Source organism: Phoxinus phoxinus (assembly GCF_949152265.1).
Source record: "Phoxinus phoxinus genome assembly, chromosome: 14".
NCBI lineage: Eukaryota > Metazoa > Chordata > Actinopteri > Cypriniformes > Leuciscidae > Phoxinus > Phoxinus phoxinus.
Genome location: NC_136889.1, coordinates 13,868,488 through 13,888,228, shown reverse-complemented (window position 1 = coordinate 13,888,228; position 19,741 = coordinate 13,868,488). Strand labels below are relative to the sequence as shown.

Sequence of the window (19,741 nt, the reverse complement as noted above, 5' to 3'; positions counted from 1 at the left end):
ACCATTTTAAGGCCGACATGAAGATTTACTTTGAAACACTGCAAGGACTTTCAAACCGCAAAGCAACCAGAACTATGGACATCTACAAAGAATTAAATTCCTCTTACTTACTTTAATTATACACGTATACCTCGTTTCTTTTATTCTTTTCTTTTTCTTTTTTTCTTTAATATGTAAATCGAATGTTCTGTAATATCTTTGATATGATTGTGACTTTGATGTTCTTGCATCTTGTGATGCTTTGGAATCATTTGGAACATTATATGTGAAACATTTGTATCTACTGTTTTTTTCATGTGTAATTCTGAAGAAGAAGAAGAAGAAGAAAAAACCTGTATGAGTTTATTTCTTCTGTTGATCACAAAATAATATATTTTAAAGAATGTTGGTAATTAAACAGTTGACAGTAGCCATTGACTTCCATTGTATTTTTTTTCCCCTACAATGTAGCCTAAGTCAATGGGGTCCATCCATTGTCTGGTTACCAACATTCTTCAAAATATATTATTTTGTGTTTAACAGCAGAAAGAAACTCATAAAGGTTTGTAACAACAACGTGAGGGTGAGTGATGACAACATTTTCATGTTTGGGTGAACTATCCCTTTAACTCAACTGTTTTTCTGTTGCTGAATTGAAATCGTACTGGTGACTCTTATTTTGAAGGTGTGCTTGAAGCAGATTTTGAAAAGGAAATCAGTATCGGATTCACAAAGCGTTTCAGTTGGGAACCTTCCATCCTACAATGTTGGACACGGCGTTGTGAGTAATAAAGTAATGTCCTGCGAAAGTGACAGGACAGCATCGTCCATTATATAAACGAATGATCGGTAAATGATTACTGTCGCTATTATTAGCACATCGTTTAAGGAGTTTAACTTGACAGAATGTCGTTTTGCTTGCATTTCAAATAATTAGCTTAACGTTAGTTAGCCAGCCGTGGGCGTGGGTTAGCTTAAATGTAACGTTAGTCATGTGTGAGTGGTGTGGTGGCTTCTACAATATCTAGATCACATGAATGACTGTAACGGTTGTTTTAGCATATGTACCGACAGATTAACTTACGCGCATTCATATCAGTTCGTGCCGTGTACTGTAGTACGGTCGAGTCAGCACTTCATTTGAGGAAATAACCTTAGCTAGCCTGCGTAGCCAGGACAAGTAATGGAGACGCTATGTTTTAAAAATATACCGAGTTGCCTTCCTAGACACCATCATAGGCGCATTCGAACAAAAAACTGCACCTCTGCACTAGCTGTCTAGGTAGGCAACTCACTAAGTGTTGAAACTGCAATTCCTAGTCACTGACAGCCTTATGATTGACACTCGTTTTCCTAAAATAGCTGTGAGAGTTATGCAGCTCTTACTTTCACTTAGGGCAGGCCGTGGCCATAAGAATGTATTTGTATATATTTGCATTTGGAATACTTCCGCGTATGGGAGCTGTGTGTGGGTCTAATGGACTTTGAAAACCTGTTATCTCGGTTTGCTGTGTGCAGCTCTACAGAGATTATTGTGTGCTCGGCTCAGTGGAGGGAGGTTCTGCAGCATAGGCTGATCTACTTACATGTTTGCAACCAGGGCCCTAGCTTGTGTTAAAAGCTGAACTTTTGTCACCTAAATTGAGTGTTTATCATAAGTGTCAACTCGGATTTCCTTTTTACAAACTTGTCTTTTGGCAGTTGAGTGCTGGCTAAATGACGATGGCACATGTTGGGGCTGTAGTTGCAGCAATGGCTGGTGTGATGTCCATTCTGCTTCATTCTTCCATACACAAAATTGAGGAAGGACATTTAGCTGTGTATTACAGGTGAGTTTAAGGAAGTTGCATTGCAAATATCCAGGGTTTTATGCTGCTTATGTTAATCATTTATAAAATACCTGTGATATAGGCCTAATTGTAGGTTGGGGAAAGGCTTGATCAGTTAACTTTGTTTCAGTCGTTCAAAATGAAAATTGTCATTTTGACCTTCACGTGGTTTCAAACCTGTATGACTTTTATTTTCTGTTTGACATAAAATAAAATATTTTGAGTAAATGAAAATGGTAGTGGAAATGTTATTTATCATTTATATTAGGTAATGTGTTTTACCATTTATTTTTCAGAGGAGGAGCTTTGTTGACATCTCCTAATGGCCCAGGTTACCATATCATGCTGCCTTTTATCACTTCATACAGATCAGTGCAGGTACAAATGTTTTTTGTTTTTTTTACAACTGGCCTAATAACAAATTAATATTGTTCTTAATACAGACATAATAATTTTATTTGACTTCTGTAACAAGGGTGGGTTTTTGAGGTTCTTGAGCATTTTGTTGAAAATGCTAATTGTTTTTTCTCATGTTTGCATCATGTTTATAGACAACTTTGCAAACTGATGAAATAAAAAATGTGCCTTGTGGAACCAGGTAAACCTTCCTTTTGTTGATGTTCTGTTATAATAAATGTTTAATAAAGGTGTATAATAAATAGCCATCTTTATTTTGTGTAGTATATTTCCTGTGGCTCTTGAATAAAAATAATAATTTCTTTGTCTTCCACAGTGGGGGTGTTATGATCTATTTTGACAGAATTGAAGTGGTCAACATGCTGGTTCCATCAGCTGGTAAGAGCCTTAAAGTTCCCGTGAACCGGAAGTTGGAACCGACTTTACTTCCCTGTTGTGGTGTATTTCCAAGTGCAGGGGTGTGATTCTTCCGGATAAATCTGGAAATCCGGCTTTTTCCGACCTGAAAATTATGCTCTCGTAATTCATGCAAATCAAGCATTCTATAATCTTTGGTTCTTACCATGATTTCTATTTCTATGAGAAAAGAAAAAAAATTGGTGGCCGCCAAAGCCTTATTTGATCGGTGAGTGATGTAGACTGCTGCGCCAATTGTGACAGGCGCCCGTGCATGTTACTGAGAGAAAGAGCAGAGAGAAAGCCCCCCCTCCTCACCATCTTCAAAATGTCTTGCTCTCCCTTGCGCATATTAATCAAAATCAATTGAGAATTAACACGATGGTAATAGGTCGGAAGACTGAAGTTTCATGTGAAGCATTCATAGATTTTTTTCCCTGAATTACCGCTGGGTGTGAATTGTACTAAAATAACGTTGCCTTATCTTCTCTGAAAAGCGCTCCGCACATTCAGCTGACATAAACCACACTTTAAATAAACGAACAAAACCTATCCAGTGATGAAATGTTTTGTGTTGACAAATCTTGTGCGATGTCCTAACTACTGGGATAATCACACGTGCTGTCGCCGCCATGGTAGGTGCGCCCATAGATATACACAATAAAGGCTAGATGTCTCGTCCGCGCTGCTGGCCAATGGAGGTCGACGTCCGCACCTGGCGGCCATCTTGTCACAGTCAGCTCGCTCACTCGTAACATTGTGTTTTAATGGTGCATGTACTTTTTAAATAACCACAACTTGCTCAATTTTCTACCGATTTTAAAACGGGGTTGTTTGTTATAAACGTCAGAGATGTAGTTATGACACTGCATACTTATAAATAATTATAATATTATATATTTCAACATGTTCAAGCATTCAGAAATATAGCCACATTAATTTCTTTGTAAGAAACCAAACCGTTTGTAAATCCGTCAAGATTTCAGCGAGATAAGAGTATTTGTGTTCGTGCAAATCACTCGCCTTACATCAGGTACCACAGAGCCCGCCAGAAAGTTTGCCTGTGACAAGATGGCCACCGGGTGATGACTTTGAGACTTCGCCATAAGACATCTAGCCTTTATTATGTATATCTATGGGTGCACCGTATATTTTCCTTTGCCAATCACACCTATGCAAGTGAAACGGAGGGTGGGGTTTTACTTTAGCGCACCTCCTCTTCATCCCTTGCTCATAGCGCACTGACTTTTGGAGGGGAGTGGTTAAGGACATTTTCAGATTTTGATTAGCTAAAGTTAACCATGACAAAACAGTTTTTCTTCCGTGTATTAACTTGCACAGATTAATTGTTCACCACAAGACTAGTAATGTGCACTTACAAAGTAAATGGGGTCAATTTTGATTTCATGACGACTTTAAAAAGAGTTGTTCACCCAAAAATGTAACAATTTTCTCATCATTTACTCAACCTCAATCCTCTTTCAAACCTGTATTACTATCTTCTGTGGAAGACAGAAATAATGCTGTTGTTCTTTTTCTCCACAGTGCTGGAGATAGTGAAGAACTACACTGCAGACTATGACAAGACACTAATCTTCAACAAAATTCACCATGAGTTAAACCAGTTCTGCAGTGTGCACACACTACAGGAAGTCTATATAGAGCTGTTCGGTGAGTGTGAGTCACTTATGTCAAACAGTTTATTCTGCCAAGCATAATGTGAACTTTTAGTTGTTTATAGGAGCACTGAAGTTTCTGCTGTGTCATAAGTTTCGTCTTTGTCAGAGACTTGCATTTGTGTCGTTTTTGTTTGACAGACATAATTGATGAGAACTTAAAGACTGCACTGCAGAAGGACTTGAATTCTATGGCTCCTGGTCTCACTATTCAGGTATGGTTTTTACTCCACTGTTTTTTTTTTCTCTGGGGTTTCAGCTTTGACTACAGCAGAATTACACACTTACATGATGTATTGCAGGCTGTGCGAGTCACCAAACCTAAAATTCCAGAGTCAATCAGAAGAAACTATGAGCTAATGTGAGTGAATATTTATTTATTTAATTTTTTTTATATTTCGTATATTATTCTGTGCAGTTTGATTGGATGTCGAATTAAGGTATCTCCATATTGTGTGCTTTTAAAATGTGCACACAGAGTGACTTTCTATTGCATGTGAAAAGATGGATGCTAAAGTTTGAGCTGACTCACAAATGTGCTCTTATACAACAACTTTTCCTCTTCTCAACATGGACTGCGTGTTCCCGGGGGCGGGGTTTATGTACATTTTAGGGTTGGTGATGTCACTAACCTGGGAAGAATGTTGTTTGTTGTAGTCCTTTTCTTTAAAAGCAAATATCTTCCTTTGCTTTGAACTTTGAGCATTGTACCTTTGCAGATGTTGTTTATGCTCAAACAGCAACATTTCACACTAACTAAAGTTAGGGTGTATTCACACCTGCCTTGTTTGGTTCGATTGAATCGAACTCTAGTTCGTTTCCCCCCTTGGTGCGGACCTTTTGGGCAGGTGTGAATACAGCAATCGAACTCTGGTGCGGACCAAACAATCGAACCGAGACCCAGCTGAAGAGGTGGTCTCGGTACGGTTCCAAACGAACTCTGGTACGGTTCGTTTACGATGTGAACATGAACCGACCCAATATCGGCCCAATATCAATATCGACCCAATATTGTTCATTCAAGTGCGAAAGAGAATTCCATTCCGGCGCGCTGTCTGGCCACACAATACTGTTGCGCGTCATTCTGCGCGTCGTGTGTGCATCATTGGCAGTGTTGTGCATGAACGTGTTCACTGAACGCGTTCATATTTTCGCCGAACGCTGAACGAATCACTTTTAATACAATGAACGTGAACGAGAGATTTTTCGAGAGAACTCATCTGATTTTTTTGTACATATTTGCCTATTTGTTAGGATTTTAGTATCATAATGATTAGGCTAATAAATGCACGCACAATTATCCGTGAACTTGATTTGAACAAATGCCTTTCAACTTGTGTGTGCAAAATTCAGAATTAAATTAATGTGCAGAAATTTGTACAAATAGAGAGTAGGATATGTAGGCCTAATATACTGTTGTAGCCATTTAAAAAAGCGCGTTTCATATTTGTTAATTTATGTTGATTTATGAAAAGTGAACAGCACGACCGAGATAGGATGCGCAATATGAGACATGGAGCGGGTCAGACATGATTTTGACCGTTGAAGTTGAAGTTGTTATAGAAAGCCTTTCTTTAAAGTGAATTTCGTTTTGTATAAATTGTATCTTAATTTTAATACATTTTTCATCAACCAATTGCCTGTATTTAATGAATAGGCCAACGAAACAAATATAACGGAGGCGCCCGCGCGCTCACTTGCATTGCACGTGAACTGAGCACATCCTAACTTAACGAAACTCAGTGTATGCCTCACACAGACATGACAAATACATCAAATACACAAAGCTTGAAATGTCTTTAAACGAAATAATTCAAAACAAAAAAAGAAAAAGGCTACTCTCTGATTATGTAATCCATTATTAGGCTTAGCCTATTTATGTGCATTTCTCTCTATAAGCGCGTTCACACGGAGATGGCGATCGTCAACTTCATCTTTGCAGCCGAGTCGACACTTTTAGAGAAAACACTTGTTTATTAATAAAAATCAATACACGCGTCATTTACAGATGCACGCACACATATTATTTCGAAATAACGAGACAGTAAAAGAACAAATATTGCAGTAGCCTACGAAATATCTCCAAATTTATTTTTAATTTATTTTTATATTTTTTATATCTCCGAGCCTTTTTTTTGTTGCACTTCCTGATTTCCCTACTTGAGAATCCTTGTCCAATGAATGGACGACCTTAGCACACGTGTGGTTTTGTTTACACATTTTGGTTCACTTGCAAAAAGAGCAGTGTGAAAGCGAACCGTACCAAACAAAAAAACAAAAAAAATTATTTGGTCCGGACCAAAGCAAGTGAACTATCGGACTTTCCTGGTGTGAATACACCCTTAGAAAAGTGAAATCATACTCAACCATCTCTTTAATGTATGTTAAAAAATATCTGTCATGAAAATTACAGCAACTGTGTAAATTATTATATTTTAATAATAAATTAGAGTATAAACATGTTAATGTAAAAACTGCCTTATGTGCAATTTGTTATTTGAGTGTTGATTTGATTATTATTATATCTAAAAAATAAATAGCAACTGAATTTAGGCTAAAAGTCTAGGCTCTGTTGTTAAAGGATAATTCCGGTGTTTAACACTTTGAGTGTATTTTGTAGTTTGTTTTGGATGAACAAGAGTGGTGGACAAAGAAATTTTGACTGGTTCCTGTCTCGACTTTTTGACTATTTTAGAATTGCCCATGAAATAGATTCAAAGTGTTAAATACCGGAATTATCCTTTAAGCTTTAATGTTATAGTAATGTGCAAGTAAGGGCTCCTATATAGTTTACTTTACAGCATTAGCAGATCATTTTTTTATCCTTGCGAAACGTTTACTTGTAATTTGAATTTAAAGACAATTACAATTAAAGCACTGTTTAATAAAAAAAGTAACTTTAGCTTTCTAAACCCCCACCGAACCGAGACGTCAAAACTGTGGGACGTACTGAACTGTCAGTTTTGTGTATCGTTACACCCCTAATGATTACACATGCTATCGCTTGTTTCTGCGGCTTAGGCCCCATTTACACGACAGTGAATAATAATAATAATAATAATAATAATAAGTTTATTTTCTATAGCGCCTTTCAAGAACTCAAGGTCGCTTTACAATGTTATACAGATAACAAATAAACAGCAAGCAAACAGGTACAAAGGCCATCTGCTTATAACAAACAAACAATTGACATGAATCAAAGAAAAGATATTGTACTATCAGAGCTTATAATTACGACATTGTAAGTAGATAGGGCTGAGAAAGTGGGGAACAGGGAAAATGTGTCGAGGATACTTATTTATTGGGCGAACTTGAAAATATGAGGATGCAGGGTACTTACGAGGATACTTATTTATTGGGCAAGCTGGAAGATATGAGTTTTAAGTTGTTTTTTGAAAGACCGGATGTTGTCAGTCGCACGAAGATTCGGGGGCAGCTTATTCCAAAGCTTAGGGCCAACAACACTAAAGGCCCTACCGCCCACCGTAGAGAGTCTGACCCAAGGTTCCACGAGTAGGTTTTCAGTGCTGGACCTAAGGACCCGAGTTGGAACATATGGTTGTACCAAATCAACAAGGTATTTGGGTGCCGGGCCATGCAAGGCTTTATATACTAGGACCAACAGTTTGAACTGGATGCGATTTATGACAGGGAGCCAGTGCAGTTGGTGAAGGATCGGAGTGATATGAGCAGATTTTTTTATTGTATGTGAGGGCTCGTGCAGCAGAGTTTTGTACCATTTGAAGGCGGTGTATTTCTTTGGCAGGTAGTCCGCTGTATAATGAACTACAGAAGTCCAATCTCGAAGTGATGAAAGCGATGTGATGAAAGTGAAGGCACCGATCTGCTCACGGTGCAATCTCGAAGTGATGAAAGTGAAGGCACCGATCTGCTCACGGTGGCGCTCGTCGCGTACGCGTTTACGTCACAGGCATGCGCTAGTACAGGAAAATAACAAAACATTATCAAACTAAAATATAGTATTAATTTCATTGACAAAAAAAAAAAAATCTGTCATTTTTGAGTGACACGTGAAGAGCACTGAAGGTTAAAGCAGCAGCTTTACCGTATTAAACATGAAAAACAATGTCAGCGTCTCTTTCACTTTCAGTGCTTCACATTGCCACCTAGCCGCCTGGATATACTACAATACTACATCGAATTTCACACACTTTTGCTTCACCATATGCACGCAAATACCCCCCCCCCCCCCCCCCCCCCCCCATAACCGTCGTCTAAATGCAGAATAAAAAGTGACTGATAACGCAATGCCACTTTTGCGTTTTCTCTTCAGATCGTTTCTGTGTAAACATAGCCTTATTTGCATGCGTTTTGATCTGGAGATTCTGTACTCTTTAAGAAGATGTGCCATAGTGCCCCCTACCGTATAATAGTGAAAACACGGAAAGCTGGAAAATTCCGTCAAAGGCGGGAAAGCGTTTTCTCCCAAATTACGGAAATTTCCGTCAATGGAAATAGGATTTACTGAGATTTACCGTTCACACTTTTAAGGTCTGTAAGATCCTACAAGATGAACTTTTACAAGATGTAAAAATGTTTGAGTCTTATGCTTACCAAAGCTGCATTAATTTGATTTAAAAAAAAAAAACTGAAATATTATTACAATTTAACAACTATTCTATTTTAATATATTTTAAAATGCAATTCATACCTGTGATGGCACAGCTGAATTTTCAGCATCATTACTCCAGTCTGCAGTGTCACATGATCAATCATTCTAACATTCTGATTTGGTGCTCAAAGAAATGTTGAAAACATTGTTGCCTAATATTTTTGTGGAAACATGATATAAAAATTTTTGTAGTATTCTTTGATGAATAGAAATTTCAAAAGAGCAGCAGGAAACCTTCATAACATTTAAATCAATTTAATGCATCCTCCTTGCTGAATGAAAGTATTGATTTCTTTAAAAAAAACTTTTGATTGGTAGTATACTGAAAATCATCAGGCATCTTGATTTATTGTCCTTGAATGCATGCATCTATTGTTTTACTAAAATTGTTACTAAATAGTTTCCCCTGTCTTTTATGATGTGTAGGGAAGCAGAGAAGACAAGGCTGCTTATCACCGTTCAGACGCAGAAAGTTGTGGAGAAAGAGGCTGAAACTGAGAGAAAGAAGGCCATCATAGGTGAGTCCAAACTTACAAATATAATGCTGATCATGTACAGGATCAGGGTTCTGCCCCAATTCATCTTGTGTGTTGCTCTCATTACAGAGGCTGAGAAAATGGCTCAGGTGGCAGGGATTCACTTCCAACAAAAAGTGATGGAGAAGGAAACAGAGAAAAAGATCTCCGAAATTGAAGGTCTGGTTTATCAACAGAGCATTTTCACAGCATGTGTCACACAGAGTATGTTGCTCATCAGACCCATTTTTTGATTGTAACAGATGCTGCTTTCCTGGCAAGAGAGAAGGCAAGAGCAGATGCAGAATATTACACTGCTGCAAAATTTGCTGAAGCCAACAGGGTAAAAAACAAAACAAAAATTATATTCTTTTGTTACATTTTTGTGTATTGCTCAATGTTTTTTTTTTTTTTTTTTTTAACCATTTAATTTATTTAAGAAAATGTGAAATTGGTGCCCTTTACACGTGAACATTCAGGGCTGTATTGCCATAATTATTTTGAGAAATCCTTGGAAGATCCAGTTTATTAGCTTTCAAAGATGTTTTAAAATGTTATTAAGTGTATTTGTTTAATCTGTAACACTTTACAATAAGGTTTAATTTGTTAACATTAGTTAACAAAATTAGCTAAAATTAATTAGGAATAAACTTACTTCCAAAGCATTTATTAAACTAAGTTAGTTGATTGCTACATTTACTAATACATTTTTAAAATCAAAAGTTGAGTGATACTGATGTACATCCAACCGGTTGTTATCACAGAATAAACCCTGACGGTGATCAGGACCTACTGAAGGGGTTTATTCTGTGATAACAACCGGTTGGATGTACATTATCCCATTTATTACATGGCTTCTTGCCACATAAATAAGTAATTAGACATGAAATATTGAACATTTAAAAAATATTTATTAGCTCTTTAAACGCAAAGCTTCCGCAGAGAGAACAAGAGCAGAGTTCAAACTAGACGGACATTTAAGGGATTCGGTACGGTCATACCTCTTATTACACAGTGTTTCACATAGATAACTATGGGGATAAGATATATTGATTTGAGATGAAACTCAAATGTTTTTTTCTTATTTTCATTAGAGCTGCGTTTGTATGAAACAAGAGAGGGTGAGTCCGTGATACCGGATGACATACTAATTAAATACCTATACACAAAATATTGATTTGAGTTTTAACATTTTAATAGCTCACCAAACGTAAACCTTGCACGAGGAAAAAAACGTTCCCAGTGTAAAGCGCCGTCTTCAGTGACAGTAACCCAGATGAGCCTGCGTTATCAGTTTTTAGTGGTTGTTGTCGGAGTAATAGTCAAGTATTCCACAGAGCTGTGTAATAACATTAGTTAATGCACTGTGTATTAACATTAAAAAAACTATGAACGACTATTTTTATTAACTAACATTAACAGAACATTTGGTGTAACGGTAAGTTTGTTCACTTTTAGTGAGTAAACTATCAGTCTAGTCTGCAAAAAGACTTAATCTAGTAGATTGTGTGAAGGAGTTTCACTCTCTTTCAGTTTATACAAAGCTCAAATATCCTTCAACCTAGCTATATTAAGAGAGCACATGTAGGAGGCTGTAGCTGATTTCATATTGGTGCTAGTGTCCACTCTGAACACATGGAGGCACGTTCACGCATTCCTTCAGTACAGTTGATTCCACAGGAAATGCTCAGATCATTTATCAGACTACTGTCTCCCTCCTCCACAGCTGAAGCTTACACCAGAGTACCTGGAACTGATGAAATTCCAGGCCATAGCCTCAAACAGCAAGATCTACTTCGGTCAGGAAATCCCAAACATGTTTGTAGACAACAGTGCCTCCCGTCCAGCCGTGGGCCAGGGTGCGGCAGATTTGATGGAGCAGCTGGAGTCCTTGACTATGAAAGAGAGTCTTAAGAAAGCGTCCAAGCCCAAAGCCACAGAAGGCCACTGAGGGGCCTGAGAGCTGTCCACCCCCTCTTCCTCTGCAATTTCTCTCTCTCTCTCTTTCTCTCTCTCTCTCGCTCGCGCTCTCTCTCTTTCTCTCTTTGTGGAGCATGGGTGCTTGTGAGGCATGCTGACATGGATGCTTTTCACTCTTCTACTGCAGTGGGGTTGGGTGCTTGGCTAGCTGTGCTGTGAGTCAGTAAGCTGCAGAGACTGTCACACAGAGCCTGTGGTTTTCCAGCAGCCAATTGAAAACTAAAAAGAAATGTCTAAGAACTGTGCCACTGAATATTGCCAGGTTGAATTGTGGCGATTCAAATCTAAAAAAAATCCCTCCAATGTCCCTAACTCGCATCAGCATGCTTCTCCCCTTTTTTTGCTCTCAACTTTTGATTCTCTTTTACAAATCCATGCTAATTATTTTTTAGATGCAGATGCAACTGCAATGTGAAGTATGTGAACATTTCGAGGTTTACCTTTGTGTTGTCTTTAACATAACTGGAATTATAAGGCATCACACTAATTGAGATCAAAGGCAGTGGCTTTATTAGCTACAATATGATGAGACTCATTTTGTAGCCAACATTTGTCATCTTTTCTTTAATATATATTTGAGGGATATTTAACCCTAAAATGTATATTGTCATCATTTGTTCACCCTCGCATCTTTCTAAACTTGTAAGTCGATCTTGTGTGGAACGAGGATATTTAAAAAATAAATAAATAATAAAAGGTGTTTTTCTATCTTTATTTTTTTTGTCCATGCAGTGAATGTTGTTGAGGTCCAATATTGTACCTTACTTGGACCCCATTGACTTTCATTGTATGGACAAAAACAGTTTTAAACAATCTTTTAGAATATCTATCTTTTGTGTTCCTCAGAAGAAATAAAGTCCAACTGGTTTAGGATGATGAGAGGATGAGTAAATAACAGAATAATGTTAATTTTTTTGGTGATCTTTTAGAAAAGTCTTCATTTTCATTGTCACTAACTTCATTATAGTTAAAATCTTAATTTAGTTCAGCCACAGCTGCAGATATCAGTGGCTTTTACATGTGTATGTAAGATCGATCTTGTTTTAAAATTATCCCTGCTTGATTTTTGTTGATCTTTATGAAGACTTTTTCTACGACCTTGAGACCTGAATACTTGGTGTGAATTAAATTTCATGTAATGTCAGAAATAGTGGGTTTGGTATAGTATTGTGTAGCTTGTTAGTTTGTGGGTGCTCTGTGGATGATATTGAATTGTTGGTTTATAGAAAGGGTGACTGAGCATGGGTTTCATAAGATGTTAATGTTTTGTTCCGGGGCTCCTGCCTTTGAAAAGCTATGAGATGAACAGCTGTTTGGTTATAGTCGGTTCCTTTATGACTGAAAATGCCTATATGCCTTTAGTTGAGCTTGCTCGTTTTGTCATTACTGGAAGGAGTTTATTTAAAAGAGAATTCAGTTACAATAAGGGCTGCAGTATTATTAGGCACTATCAAAGAAATTTAGCATTATGCTGGATGAATGCATTCATGATCAGACATTGTAACAACATATTAATGCATTTTGGGAGCCAGGTGATGTTTTTCACTGGTTGCCCTGAAGCCTCAAAAGCTTCATCAGAATTTCACCACTAGAGGAAGCCAGTGATCTTCAGGAATCTAAAGACTGGACTACAAAGAGTTAAACGAATCAAAAAAACTGCTTCTCTTAACTGCGTCTGCCTAAGTTGCTTTCATATGCCAATATTTACAATTAATTAAATCAAACCATCCAAACTAGGTTTTAAATAGTGTCTACTAGTGCTATCTCTCAGGAAAAGAGACCTGTGTGCTAACTTGAATGACCAGCTTTTTTGGTATCTTACATTTAAACTGACCACTTCACAAACAGATGTAGGGTCGTGTGTTGTCTGTGTGAATCTCACACACCACATCGTTTTTCCATCCTCTTCATACTTATCGATTAAAGAGACAAACATTCAATGTTTAGTTTGATTGTTCCTTCTACAAACAGTGGCTTCTCCCATTTTCCTCTTAAATTGACTTGTCATTCAATGTTTTCCTTTAGGTGTAAGATGAATTGTCTCAAATGATCTTTCTGTCCATATGATCTCTGTGATTCTTATGGTTGATTAAATGAGAGAGGACAGAACTCGACTGCCCTGGAATTAAACTCACTCTGTGAATGTCACTTTTTTATGTCAGCATAATTTAAGCTCCTAATTTTAAAACATTTATATGCAAAATTTATAAAATTTTGACAATGTTTAATTCTGTGAAATAAAACCTATTTTGATACCATGAAATGACTTTTCTTGATGTTGTAATCACGTTTATATTCTTGTCTTGCACATTAAGGAGGAGTACATCATGTCCTACTAAGGGAGTGTTTTGCAACGGGTCAATGTCATAGATTGTGTCATGAATGTAGTGCTTTTAATATGAGCTGGATATGTTTTCAGAGAAAAAAGAGGAAAGGGAACTAGTTATTGCGTATGAAAGAACTTAATTCTAAAATGTACGTGCATACAAAACTGGCCACTGTGACGTCAGTGTTTCATGGTCGTTTAAGTGAAACGATCTCTTTTTCTCTAATATTCTGGTCTTCAGATGCGACTCTGGTTGCGACCGTAATGCATGTCTTTGGGATATTTTTCACCCATTTATACAGCAGAGCGAGTTACAAGTTGAAGTTTTATGTTATTCATCATCGGATATGTAGAGTTAGGTGTGCAACCTAAATGACAAAAAAACAATGTTGATATTTGACAGTCATTCCTCTTGTCTTCAATCTTACAACAACCTTTTCATGTTTTTCTAACTGTTTTGGGAATAATCTGATACAGTTATTATCTTAAAAATAACCACTTGATGAACAATCACAACAGGCAGTTATGGCCCATATATTTGTGTTTGCTTAGCAAATAAACCCAGAATGTCTCAGTCAGTGGTATTTGTCCAAATACAGGAAATGCCACGAAGTGTCATCTCCAAGTAACAAATGAGTTGGCTTGAACTTTTTGATGCAGGACTCAGACTTACTAACAGCACATGAGTAGAAGTAGGACAAAGGAAGGAAATAGTCACTCAAGGAAGTGGGCAAAAAAGGTCTGTCTCCAGCTGACCTTAAAGAGAGAACAGAAGGTTGAGCTCCCCCAGGACCTCCTGAGTAAATATCAACCATTTAGATCAGGTCCCCAGACTGACTCAATCCCAAGGCATAAAGAATGTTTCCTGTTCCTGATGGTGAATAAGGGTGAAATTAAAATGTTATATTGGATGAAAATTAAATTTAATTAAAGTGTCTCATTTAGAAGATGAATTTGTATGTTAAGTTAAAATGTGCTTGTTAAAAATGCAGTGTCCAGGGTGCTCCACATATTTCCTTCCTGCACGACTCATCAGTGATATAAAGGAAATGGCTCCACCTAGACTATAGTTGAGGAGGTGAAGAGACCAAGGCCGCGCCAGAAATCCCATATTGTCTTGAGTAGATACTTCTTTTGAATGAGAAATCACTTAACGACTGCTGAAAAAAAGTATGTTATAGTATGAATGTAATCAGGAAGTACTACTTTTGCCATGTTGCCCTCATCACGTAACCTACTAGCGTCAGTTGCATCCATAGGTTGCATCGCGACCTTGAAAGGGACGTTGGTCGCGTCACTGCCATTCACAAATCCTATCCCGCTTCCCGTGGCCCTGGGATAGTGACATCGGAAGTATTAATCCGGGTACTTTTTGCCTACTCTTTTATATGTAGCCTACTGTGAATTCGGACATCTTTTGTCACACTGTTTTTCGTCTACTATATAGTAGGAAAGTATGCGATTTCGATGCAGCCAAACAGTCTTATGTTGTGGTTGTTTTGTCAGGCCAACTTTATTGCAGATTCCATTAATAATCCTTAAGCCTTATTTGATTTAAATCTTTTTTTATTAACTAAACAGAACTGACTCTGAAGTCATGTTAAAACAAGTTCACTGTAGAGCAAGATTTGAATGACTCCCACATGATACAGGATACATCACTTGCACAGACTTACTCAGCACAGGGATGGTGGCCAACTTTTTTTTCCGTTGTTCATTGGAATGAAAAAAAAAGAAAAAGCAACATGTGAGCTGTTAGAACAATAAATATCCACAAATATATGTTTTTAATGTATCTTCAAAGAAAAGCCATCATCCAAGCAGGACATGCTAGTAGATTTTTTCTTTAGAACTAATGGTAAATCTGTGGCCTGCCTACAACCAGGAAGGGCAGTGCCCAGGTTTTGTAGTTGGTTGGAGGGACTCTAGCGTAAGAGACGGCATGTTCCCATGTCATGTTCCTATGACAACCATGATGAGATTTATGAATTACTGGCAACAGCCTGAACAATTGTGTTCTGTGTTCAGTCTGGCTCATCGCCCTGCTCCGTCCCCTGAAGCGCTGCCCTAATTTACCAGGGAGTCATGGGGCAGCTTCTGTAAGGACATGATAGATGAGAAGCCTGGCTTCTCTCAGCTCTGATTAGCACAATAATGCAGGCCAATCGAAGGGGATTTCTACATGCCTAAATCTGATTTTGTGACACATGACGTTGTAGTTTTAACAGAATAGATATAGCACATACTTCGGCTATACTGGTTGTGAAACAGAATTTTGCATTATACACACACACTAACGTTCCAAAGTTTGGGGTCAGTAAGATTTTTCTTATAGGGGTCATGACATGAAAAAACTAAATTTACTCAAACATTTGACATAAGAACAAATCAAAGCCCTTCAAGGCTTAAAACGACCTCCTTGTTATAAACAAAGCATGAAAAAAAAACATTGTTAAAAAACTATTTTTGTTTTTTAAATTTAATATTGTTTGTTATTTTATTAAAAAAGTTAAAGGCCTAGGATCCATAATAAGAAAAGCAATACAATCCCATTACAGTTCAAGTTATATGAATCAGGAGTGTTTCTCAAATTAGCTGATATTAGAATGACTTCAGAAAGATCCTGTTACACTGAAGACTGGAGTAATGACTAAGCTTTCACAGCCATCACAGGAATAAATTACACTTTAAAAAACAAATGGAAAACAGGTATTTTAAATTGTAATAATATTTGACAATATTATAGTTTCACTTTATTCCTGCTCAAATAAATCAGCCTTGATGCGTAACAGTATAGTGTGTGTGGTTCAGGTCAGGTGTACCCTGATGTCTCCACGGGGGCAATATACAAAATCTGAAGTCCCCATGAGGAAAAAAGCTTATAAATCATAGTATTTTTTTCTTCTAAATTGTAAAATTGGAGAAAGTTTTCTGTGATGGTTAGGGGATAGAATATAGTTTGCACAGTATAAAAATCATAATGTCTATTGTCCCCATAAAACATAAAAACCCACTTGTGTGTGTGTTTTATGTTTTTTTTTTTTTGTTGTTGCTTTGCTTGTATCTAGAGTTTTGGCGAATGTTATTGTGCATTATGTGTGTGGCTCTCTTATCTTGGCAAGGGAAGAACCGTTATCTTGCTGCTTGCACATCCACTTAATCATCCTGACTCAGTGCAGGTCTGTTTTTAAGGTTGTGAGATTTGAAAGCAATGCTTTGAGGTCTCATTTTACCCCTGGGTGTGTCACAGGGTTAGCATCTCTCCCTGATAACACCTGTCTGAAATCGGAGTTTATCGCTGACTCTGTTTTACACTCCAAGATTTTTCCCATAGTTGTCATCAGTTAACCCCTGAACTGGTTCACTTCAAAATTTGCACAATTTTAAAGGCTTTTAAGTTTAATGAAACTTAAATTAAGCCATGTTCAATCCTGGAATTGTCATGAACAGTAATCAGTAAAGTATTTGTCTTTATGTATTGGCCAGGATGTATCTCATTGTGACTAATAGATCTTCATTGATGGATCATGTCTCTGATGACAGCAGACAGCTTGTTTCCAGATTACACAGACAAAAAGTTCAACAGAGCACATAGATTCTGTTATGTGAACATCTGCAGTTATACAACAGAGATATTAAGGAAACATCCATGCAAAACTGTGTTTGTGGATCTCTTTCCCATCTTCAGTCATCCTGAGAAAAGAAGTGAATAGGAGGAAAACACAATAAACATGCCAATCACCTGGTATAAAAAGACATTTTTATTTGCAGAATGTTTTTCAGTCAGTTTGATTACCATGTGGTTTTCATTGCATTTCAAAATCCTCCTTCATTAATCTTCCAAGAGTCATTTAAACAACATAAAAGAAAGGAACGCTTCAGACAGTCATGTCTTCGTCTGAACAGAAACAGATGACTGGGATAGGAATCAAGGCTATCCCTTACATCTGAACTCTGTCACTGGAAGTGTACCATCAGATTTTTATGAATTTTCTATGCAGTGTCACGCCTTGAGTTTTGTTTGTTTTCACCGTGTCCAAAACAAAACAACACTATTGTCATGTCATTTTACACTTCTTTACTTGACCTGATGATCTCAACCTTTCAAATGTTGATAAATTGTCATAATGAATGCTTGGGTTGAATGTCTCGGCAGCTCAACTCTATACAGCAGTGGTGAGGACTTTCAGTTCGAGAATTACAGGAACTTTCAGTAAAAGGATTGCAGGCCTACCATTATCATTGCTCTAATGAATATTCTGAGTTCAATAGACAGCATTAGTGGCATCATTTTAATTACCACAAAAATTCATTTTTGATTTGTTCCTTATAACCTAAAAAATCTGGGATAAAGAGAGGCAAATCATAGAAGTGAATGGAAACGTTAAAATACCCACTGTTTCTATAACAATAATGCCTGTTAACGTGATTTTAGTTTTTGCTCACCAACTTTTTTACATAAAGTCATTTCTAGTTTTAAAACTTCTTTGCCATGATAACATAACGGCCTAAACCCTGTAATTCTGCAAAAACGTTGATTTAAAAAAACCTTAGATCTCAACACTTGAGTTTTAAGGAAAGAATTAATGTGCTTTCATACAACCTTCACATTTATGCCGTTTAACTCTTAAAACTGATTACTTACACTGTCTCACCATAACTTTGATTTTCACTCTTTTTTTTCTTTTTTTTTTTAAAGAAAAGGTTACAAAGATTCCATTTTTTAATCAACATTATGCCACAGTTGCAGTCGAATGAGCCCAACATGTAGGCCTACTGAACATGGAATATTCTGAATTATAATTAACTGGAAAAACATACATTGCCAAACCTGACATAGATTCTAAAACTAGCTGTGAAGAAACTAGAGCACTAAACATGCTCACTTGAAACTGACCAAAAAAAGTGGAAGAGTGAGCTCTTAAATTTGAACACTCCTGAAAAAGCACTCTGAAGGGGAGTTATTGCAGTACTTTATTTTACTTTTCCTCTATTGGATTGGACTCTTTTATACTCTGTCCTTTTGTGGATGGTCTTAAAAATTAGATATTGTGATAGACTAGAGGGAGTATCACTCTCATTCTCTCTTTATGAGAACAACTCCCGTTGCAGACGTTCTCACAGTGTGCTGTCTTCATATACCGTTTGCTGAGGGGCTCAGGCATCCATTTGACTGTAATTCAGTGTGACTCAGAGAGCTTTAATGCTGCTTTACCACCCAAAGATCCAACCCCCAAATTCCACCGGTCTTTCTCTGAGAGCCCAGCTTGAGTCACCAGGGAGCTCTGAGAACTTTATGGCACAGAGTATCAGCTTCTTATATGAAACATATATTTTTCAGAATATATCCAGCAGTATTCACTAAATTATAAGAAAGTATTTGTAATTCATAATAATCTCTCACATATAGCCATAAAGTTTTTTTTTCCACTCTCAACTTTGCTACAGAACTGTTTACATTTGGTCTGAGGTTTCCACATGGGGTTGATGTCAGTATAAACACATGCCTCATGAGAGAGACACAGAGTGATTGCAAATACTGTTTCAAAAGGATTGTGTGAACTCCTGGAGCCAAAAAGAGCAGAGAGAGGGTGAGTGGCTGCAACTCTGCTGGAGCCAAATCTGCATTGTTGAAGGAAACCCCCCAAATTACAGGTCTCCCATGATCTGATAACTTTATGATAAAGAATAGCCTGTGGTGAAAAGAGGGAGCTGTTGATGGCCCCCCAGGGAAACAGAATGTGATGTGTTGATATCTTTGCCCTCACTGGATAGACTCATGGAGGGAAGTTGCTGTATGGGCAACTGTGTCATGCTGACGCGCCTTCTTCACAGCCTATAAAAGCATTGTCAATAATAATAATAATAAACATATATAGGCCTAAGTTAAGAATCAATGTTTTCCTGCAGCCTATGAGTCAAATGAGGATATTCTTGAAGAAAGGAGAAGTGAAACTTGATAAAAATACTTTTACTTCTTGTAAATGTCA

The 19,741-nt window shown here is 37.3% G+C and overlaps 1 protein-coding gene across 4 annotated transcripts; it reads left to right on the top strand.

The window, feature by feature from the left end:
* The first annotated feature begins 645 nt into the window (after window positions 1-645).
* On the top strand, window positions 646-13,688 carry erlin1 (ER lipid raft associated 1). 4 transcript variants are annotated; one of them, XM_079635878.1, is made up of 12 exons: window positions 646-760; window positions 1,681-1,808; window positions 2,105-2,186; window positions 2,360-2,406; window positions 2,542-2,603; window positions 4,167-4,292; window positions 4,439-4,512; window positions 4,600-4,658; window positions 9,357-9,448; window positions 9,536-9,625; window positions 9,709-9,788; window positions 11,172-13,688. In XM_079635878.1, exons 2-12 carry the CDS (start codon window positions 1,696-1,698, stop codon window positions 11,394-11,396), a joined length of 1,050 nt encoding a protein of 349 aa, XP_079492004.1. In that variant the 5' UTR covers window positions 646-760; window positions 1,681-1,695; the 3' UTR covers window positions 11,397-13,688. The 4 variants fall into 4 exon arrangements, with proteins under 4 accessions (XP_079492004.1, XP_079492003.1, XP_079492002.1 ...); XM_079635877.1 differs by having other exon boundaries at window positions 649-760; window positions 4,167-4,298; XM_079635876.1 differs by having other exon boundaries at window positions 692-828.
* Window positions 13,689-19,741: the final 6,053 nt, after the last annotated feature.

Bases quoted from the DNA above. Each gene is read 5' to 3' on its own strand.
- erlin1 (XM_079635877.1), top strand. From the start codon at position 1,696: ATGACGATGGCACATGTTGGGGCTGTAGTTGCAGCAATGGCTGGTGTG. The intron at 4,299-4,438 runs GTGAGTCACTTA...TTTGTTTGACAG, and splicing joins TATAGAGCTGTTCGGTGAGT to ACATAATTGATGAGAACTTA. The intron at 4,659-9,356 runs GTGAGTGAATAT...TATGATGTGTAG, and splicing joins AGAAGAAACTATGAGCTAAT to GGAAGCAGAGAAGACAAGGC.